Source organism: Triticum aestivum, chromosome 3B (assembly GCF_018294505.1).
Source record: "Triticum aestivum cultivar Chinese Spring chromosome 3B, IWGSC CS RefSeq v2.1, whole genome shotgun sequence".
In the NCBI taxonomy this organism is placed as follows: Eukaryota; Viridiplantae; Streptophyta; class Magnoliopsida; order Poales; family Poaceae; genus Triticum; species Triticum aestivum.
The window spans coordinates 2,650,047-2,657,887 of record NC_057801.1 but is presented as its reverse complement, the minus strand read 5'-3'; the positions used below and the strand labels follow the sequence as shown (position 1 = coordinate 2,657,887).

The window sequence follows — 7,841 nt, the reverse complement described above, 5'->3', positions numbered from 1 at the left end:
GTCCCGAAGCGATTTCCACGATTGTTGAACCCCAGGGTGCACTTACATGTCGGTCACCATAAATCGCAAATTTGGTCGATTCTGGCCCATTTCATGGACTGTTACTCACCGTTTCGGGGTCCCGAAGTGATTTCCACGGTTGATGAACCTTAGGGTGCACTTACGTGTCGGTCATCAACACTCGCGGTTTTTGTCGATTCTGACCCGTTTCATGGACTATTACTCACCGTTTTAGGGTCCCAAAGCGATTTCCATGGTTTTTGAACCTCGGGGTGCGCTTACGTGTCGGTCATCAACAATCGCGGTTTTGGGCGATTCTGGCCCGATTCATGGATTATTACTCAGTTTTGGGGTCTCGGAGTGATCTTCACAATTGACGAACACCAGGGTGTTTATGTGTCGGTCATCAACACTCGCAGTTTTGCCCGTTTCAAGGACTATTACTCACTGATTTGGGGTCTGTGAGCAATTTCCATGATTGACGAACTCTGGGATGCGTTTATGTATCGTTCACCGATAATCCTAGGTTTGTCCGATGCGGGGCTGTTTCATGGACTATTACTCACCTTTTTAGGGTCGCAAAGCGATTTCCATGTTTGTGAACCCCGGGGTGCGCTTACCTGTCGGTCATCAACAATCGTAGTTTTGGCCGATTCTGACCCGTTTCGCGGTCTATCACTCACTGTTTTGGGGTCCCGAAGTGATTTCCGCGATTGACGAACCCCGGGGTGCGTTTACACCGTTTGGGGTCCCAAAGCGATTTCCATGGTTGTTGAACCCGAAAGTGCGCTTACATGTCGGTCATCAACACTCACAATGGCCGATTTTGGTCCGTTTCGTGGACTATTACTCACCGTTTTGGGGTCCCGAAGTGATTTTCGTAGTTGTTGAACGCCAAGGTTCGCTTACGTGTCGATCATCAATACTCGCAGTTTTGGCTGATTCTAGCCCATTACGTAGACTATTATTCACTGTTTTGGGGTCCCGAAGTGATTTCCACGATTGAAAAACACCGGGGTGTGTTTACGTGTCGATCATCAACACTCGTGGTTTTTGTCGATTCTGATCCGTTTCATGGACTATTACTCGCCGTTTTAGGGTCCCAGAGCGATTTCCATGGTTGTTGAACCCCAAGGTGCGCTTATGTGTGAGTCATCAATAATCGCAGTTTTGGCCGATTCTGACCCGTTTCTTAGATTATTACTCAGTTTTGGGGTCCCGGGGTGATTTTCACGATTAACGAACACCAGGGTTCGTTTATGTGTCGGTCATCAACACTCGCAGTTTTGACCGATTCTGGCCCGTTTCATGAACTATTACTCACTGATTTGGGGTCCCCGAACAATATCCATGATTGACGAACCCTGGGGTGCGTTTATGTATCGTTCATCAATAATCCTAATTTGTCCGATTCTGGACTTTTTCATGGACTATTACTAACCGTTTTTGGGTCCCAAAGCGATTTCCATGGTTTTCGAACCCCAAGGTGTTCTTACGTGTTGGTCGTCAACACTCGCAGTTTGGACCGATTCTGGCCCGTTTCTTAGACTATTACTCAGTTTTTGGGTTTCAAAGTGATTTCGACGATTGATGAACCCCGGGATGCGTTCTTGTGTCGGTCATCAATACTCACAATTTTGACTGATTCTGCTTCGTTTCGTGGACTATAGCAAGGGAGCACCATTGTCCGGTGGCATTGGCGGATTTAGGTCTCTAGAGATTTGTACGCAGTACCTTGTTGGCATGATGCATGGGCTGACCCATTTTCACCGGTCCCCAATTAATCCCTCTTCTTTTGTGCAGAAACATCGTCATTTAGCTTCCATTTAAGCTTGTTCATTGTTCATTTTTTACCCTGAGTAGCAGGAGGACAGAGCAGTAGCTGTAACAGAGTATGAGATGATTGTAACACGAGGGACTTCTCTTCGCTTGATTTTCTTATAAAGTTCTTAAGATGATGAAATTCATTTTCCCACCCAAAATTCCTGTGGAAATTTAAACAAGCGTTAGAAAATAGAGTTTCCCTTTGGTTGGTAGCTCCAAAAAAGGATGAAGTTCGGAAGATATCATGGAACATAACAGGGAAACAATGCCAATTGTGTCTTCAGGTGTCCTCTGCCACAGTTTGTGCGGGGTAATGTAAATATGCTATTGATTTCCCATCAATTCAAGACTCTTTCAATCAATCAAACTTCGAAAAGCATGTAACACAGCAGGTTTGTCGTAGACGCTGTTGCCGCAATTTTTTGGTCTATATAGAAGTGAAGAACCTTGCTATTGACCCCCTTCCTTTTCTCTTCAAAATCAACACGTTCGGTCTTCATTTGGCTCGAATACCAGTCCGTTATTTCTTTTACAGAAAAAGGGAACTAAGCCAAGGGGCAGTAGAGCGCAGAGATCGCCTTTTGGTTATGAAAACTGAAACTCAGAAGTAGCTGATCTTTGCCTCTAGACTATCTCATCTTGCTGGTTTCTAGAGTATCGATCGCTTCGGTTTACACTGCGGTATCCATAGAAATCGTTCATTCCGGTCTCTCAGCTGATATGTGTATGATACGAAACTCAACCAAATATCTGGTGTTTACAACCTGTAACATATGAGTCTTATTCCCATGCTAAAACTTGCATTCTGATGCGCTGCGATTTGTGTTTTGTTCCCTTGTTCTGTTTCAAAAGGAGGTTGCGATTTTTTGTTGTTGGAAACGGACATGGACACCAGCTTCGCTTCAGTTCTGCAGGTGAAACAAGAACAATTTTTGATTCGCGAATGGTGATGCTGATACATTCTACAGCACTGAAGCTCCAACTAGTCTTGAACAAGGAGAAACAAAATTACCAAGAAAAAAATTTGGCCCAAGGAGATTTTTGTCAGGACACATTGGAATCTGCCAATCTCGCCACACCAATAACCGTTTTTCCACAAAAAATCACTATGCCAGCAAATCATAGCAACATAGATTCACCGTACTGATAAGCAAAAGATGAGAAAGGAACTAGGTAAATAATTGTGTTCTATTTTGGAAAGAGGTTCCGGATTTATTTGCAAAAGCAGGACACAGCTTCGTTGTGGAGGTGAAACAAAAACAGATTTTGATTCACAAATGGGGTTAATGATGATACATTCTACAGCACCAAAAGGAGATTCATTTTTTTGTCAGGATCAGTAGGGCGGAACATGCGAATCTTGCCGCCCCAAGTGCGACTGTAGATCATAGCAACAGTGAACATGATAACCAAACCAAGGAGAAGACGAGAAAGGAGACATGTAAATAGCATCCAGGTAGATGTATCTATAGAATCCAAATAGACGTAAGAAATGTTATCATCACCACATAACTCCTCCACGGTGTACGATCCTTATGGTAAAAGAATCCCCTGTATCTTATGTTTCTTCAGTATATCAATGTCCCATGTTTATGGGTCGACGAACCCAGGCCTGACTCATGTATGCCTTCCCTTTCCACTCGGGTATGTAGTTGTCCTCCTGGAGTACATGACATGCTGTTAAACAGCCTCATCTCGTAACCTTCAGTCAAAATTGGGCTGCCTAAAAGCTTATCTTCTACGCTGCTTCGATCCTCTTCTCGCCTCCGCTATGTGCCTCTCCATGTTGGCCTTCTCCCAGAGGCGCTTCATGACGAGATCCTCCTTCGTAAACTCATCTGGAACACACAGATATATGATCATCTGTCAGTGCTAATGGATTCAACTCGGAGTTAACGGGGCACTTGCTCAGTGACACAGCAAATAACTTGTGACAACGAAAATAACATTGGTTGCTACGCATTACTGTATGGTTCAACCAGCAAGGGCATTGGCAATACTTTACTGATACAACTACAACTACACTGCCAGACTACCATGAATGGATGGATAATCCTTCAAGCATCTGTGGTCGTGTTGAACATCGAAAGGCGCAGCACAGCTCTTATACATGTCTAACAAGCGCATTACATGACACCTTATCCTGTTGCGCCATTGGATGTTGTGGTTCTAAATTACCTTGTCTTTCTATCTATGAATCAAGGTTCAAAGCTTTTCCTTTTTCTCTAGAAAAATGAAAGGTCTATTTCTTTTGACAATTTAACTAGTTTTTGACTAATTGGTGTACATCTTACTTGGATTAGTTAGTATCATAAGTTAAAACAAATATCCAGTACAATATATTATAGCTCATATCTGAAAATTGGAAGGAATCTGGTATAAAATCGCTATGATGATTGGAAAGGAAAAGGCACAATATTTCACAATCCCAAGAGAGAGCTGACCAAGAAGTAATATGGTATGTCAAAAACAAATCAACAAATAAAGTGGTAATTACCAATATTTTGCCATGTGCTAGCAGGCATCCTAAGGGATGTCCGAGTCAAATAGCAAGCATCCTCCCATGCATATGGCGATTTCTTTACCCGGTATCTCCAAAACCAACAAATTTGCCAAATAAGCAGCTGCCAAAAAAACAGTATACAGTTAACTTCAACATGTGTCCAGTAAATTTTCAACCCCATTTCAGCTATTTACAAAGAGTTGAAACCTCAGGTGCACCATTTGCAATTTACTCTGTTCAAGATAGTCTACCAGAGATGGACTGACCTTGCCAATTAAGTAAGGCAGAAGTATCAATTGGACACCACAGAGATTCCATACAGAAGGTTTCTGAACTCCCTGAATTTGCAAGTCGACTTCATTTCTAAGCTCATCTTCAACCTTTCTACATGAGAAACAAAGCTATCATGGTCAGTCATAGCAAGCCAACACAAGTGATATGCGGCAAAATGGCTAATAAGGAAATTGTATCATTAATAGTATTAAAAAAAAGCCTACTTGTAACAGAATGCATCTTTCTAACGATGTAGTTTCTGAAAGGATGAACCTAAATAGGCAACAGAATCTATCAAGGTTGCTCAAACATTTCCAACAGCATGTACACAATACACTGGTCCCTAAACTTCAATGTAAACTACAGATGGAACTGGGCAGTGCAAACCAAAGCAGCCTTCAAATTCTCAGATAGAAAATTTCAGCCCAAAATTCAAACTTATTAGATGTCATTCTTACTTATCCATCGGCTTGTTGCCCTTTTTTTTGCTTGAAATTCCTCCTGTTCGATCAAACTCCAATGCTTTTAACCTATTTCTGTAGGCAGGAGTTTGCTTCACACTTTCAATGGCCTGCAACAAATGCAGCACACTTTCAATTTGCGTTGTTGTTAACAAAAAACGTAAGATATATTGTTATGCTAAAACATGTAATCGTCTTTCTATCACATAAATGGGGAAGATATACATAATCTATCTTTATGCTGACATTCAACGACATAAGAAAATGTTTATGTTGATCATTTGGTTCATAAACAGCCAGTCTGAACAGCAGACTGAAATCCCACAACCTTACTTTTGCCTTTCTGTTCCATATCCATACCTGACTGTACGATGTCAACTGGTTTATGTATTGGAATGCTGACACGATTAAAAGAAGGCCAATCAACACAGAACGAGTATCCTATCACAAACAGAAGGAGAGTTAGCTGCAGTGGTATATGAATGTTGCAGAGCATTGCTATTAAACATACAATTGATAGAGAAAACTAACCGTTTTATATCCATAGTAAGCCCTGTAGTATTGAGCAGTGTTGTAGAAGAACTGAAATAAGGTCAACAAATAGCACCCGCAGATGGAATCAGTATTTAACAGTGCTCAGTTCAAAGGAAGAGCAGACCAGGCAGCCAAAACAATGGCATTAACTTATCAATACTATCTAATATGGAAAAGTTGTCCAGATCTTTCAAACGAACTACTATGAATAGACATGGTGTGGGTATCTGACGGAAGATATTTGTATAAATGCATTATTTTCAATGTTAGCCTATATTAGCATCATGCTCACATGTACAACTTTTGTTTCCTGTGTGTTGTCTTTTTCCCATCTAAACTCTGCATAACCAAACAAGTGGACTTTCTCACAGTAAACAAGAAGGCAGAAGGTAAATTTTGCAGCCACGCAACGCACCAATAAGAATGTAAGAATATATGTTTCGTGCTGTGGAATGCCTACTGATTAGTACAGTATCTATCTGTGTCATGCGATACAGTCTACTCTTCACAAGTTCACAAATTTTCTCATGTGGAAGTACCAACATTCATTCGTTTTGCACATTCCAAGACTGAATGCGGAATGTGAACCATGTATTTAGTTTTCATCTATAATATTAGTGCTTGACTTCCTGGATTTCAGGAGATCCCCTATTTGATTAATCGAAAGTAAAAATTCATGGGATTTAACGTCAGAAATAACTTCCAAGTCCCATTTAGGGGAATAAAAAAAATCTGTGCTGGTCCACAAATCAAATTGAAAAGTATTCACAAGGGAATACTTTCTCTTCTAATAATTTTTTCCTTAGCATCACAAGTGTACAGATAGACTATACATACATACCGAATGACTAATGGCCATGAAGCCAAATCTAACAAAAAGTAACCAGTAGTTTACAAAAAAAGGTAGATAAACAGAAACAGTTTGGCATGCTGAAGCCAGACAAGGGAATGAAGGTTTACCTCCTCTGGATGTGCAACAGCATAATCATACTTCTCCCTAGTTTCTTCATCTTTTAGTATCTGATAAATCAAAAAGTAGACACACTCAAGAACCAAACAGAAACTGGAAGTGCCATATTAGGAAAATAGCTTTCAACTTGAACAGGGCAGACGAAAACAGCAGTCAACACAACAATCAATGGGCCCCGTGAAATGAAACTCGTCATAAGTTTTTTTCGTAGCCTAAATGATGAAATAGCTCAGTTTCATGCAAGACAAAAAACAATGAAATCCATATGAGAACTGCAGACTTCAGAGTGGAACTACCAACAAGAGGACACAGTTGAATAAGGAAAATGTTCACGGCAAAAATTCAGTGAGCTCCAAGCCTCCAACTACATGCTTGATAGCCTAAACTAGTGTACACGACCACGCCATCGCATGCCAGGCAGCCATTAGAGCAGCTGGTTTCACAACAGTAACTGTTTTGCCACTGCCTATTGCCTATCCCGCCTACACGCACGGCAAGCACGATTGAGCGCTAGGCGTTATGTTGTCGCCTAGCGCCTTGGCACGCTCAAGTGCACGCATAGCGCTGTAATCTCATTTTCACTCTGGTAGCCACTGTACTGAATTGTGAAACAATAATATACTGGCGACCGCGCGAAAAGGCCGTGCGCAATATGCGGCAACTAATACATGGAATTGAAACGACAGATCTTGGGTACAGAATAAGCAGTTGAGCCATTAGAAGCAGCAGGGGATGCAGAGCTGCAAGGGAACAAAAGAAGGTCCCCAATTGCTCTTAATTTGGGCAGATAGATATACCTCGTAGGCATTGGCGACCTTGACGAAGAGCGCGCGCGACTCCGGGTCGGGGTTCTTGTCCGGGTGGCTGCACGGCACAACACATCCCCAAGAAATGGGTCAGGGATCTTGCCCGGGGCAAGAACGGCGGCGGGCAGGACGGGGAGGGGGGAGAAAAAGCTCACTGTTTGAGGGAGAGCTTGTAGTAGGCCTTCTTGATCTCCGACGCGTTGGCATCCTGCTTCACCCTGCGCACGCGAGCACCCATCAGACGGCGGGCAAGCAGAGGAAGGGGATGGGGGAGGGGAGGGGAAGAGGCGACGGGGGCTTACCCGAGGAGGTCGTAGCAGTCGTCCTCGTCGCAGTAGATGGCGTCGGAGGCCGGGAGGGCGGCGAAGACGAGGAGGAGGAGGAGGAGGGCGGGGAGGCGGGCGGCGGCGGCCATCGACGGCGGCGGATCTGCGTCGCCGTCGGAGGGGAGAGCCCAGATCTGTCCTCGG

At 43.1% G+C, this 7,841-nt stretch overlaps 1 protein-coding gene across 1 annotated transcript; it reads right to left on the bottom strand.

Annotated features, from left to right (window-relative positions):
• Positions 1 to 3,247: 3,247 nt before the first annotated feature.
• LOC123068168 (dnaJ protein ERDJ7) lies at positions 3,248 to 7,841 on the bottom strand. The gene is made up of 10 exons (XM_044490648.1): positions 7,674 to 7,841; positions 7,527 to 7,589; positions 7,363 to 7,429; positions 6,556 to 6,615; positions 5,593 to 5,643; positions 5,422 to 5,502; positions 5,059 to 5,171; positions 4,594 to 4,711; positions 4,322 to 4,448; positions 3,248 to 3,662 (listed from the first exon to the last, which is right to left on the bottom strand). The coding sequence occupies exons 1-10, from the start codon at positions 7,784 to 7,786 to the stop codon at positions 3,556 to 3,558; spliced, it is 900 nt and encodes a 299-aa protein (XP_044346583.1). The 5' UTR covers positions 7,787 to 7,841; the 3' UTR covers positions 3,248 to 3,555.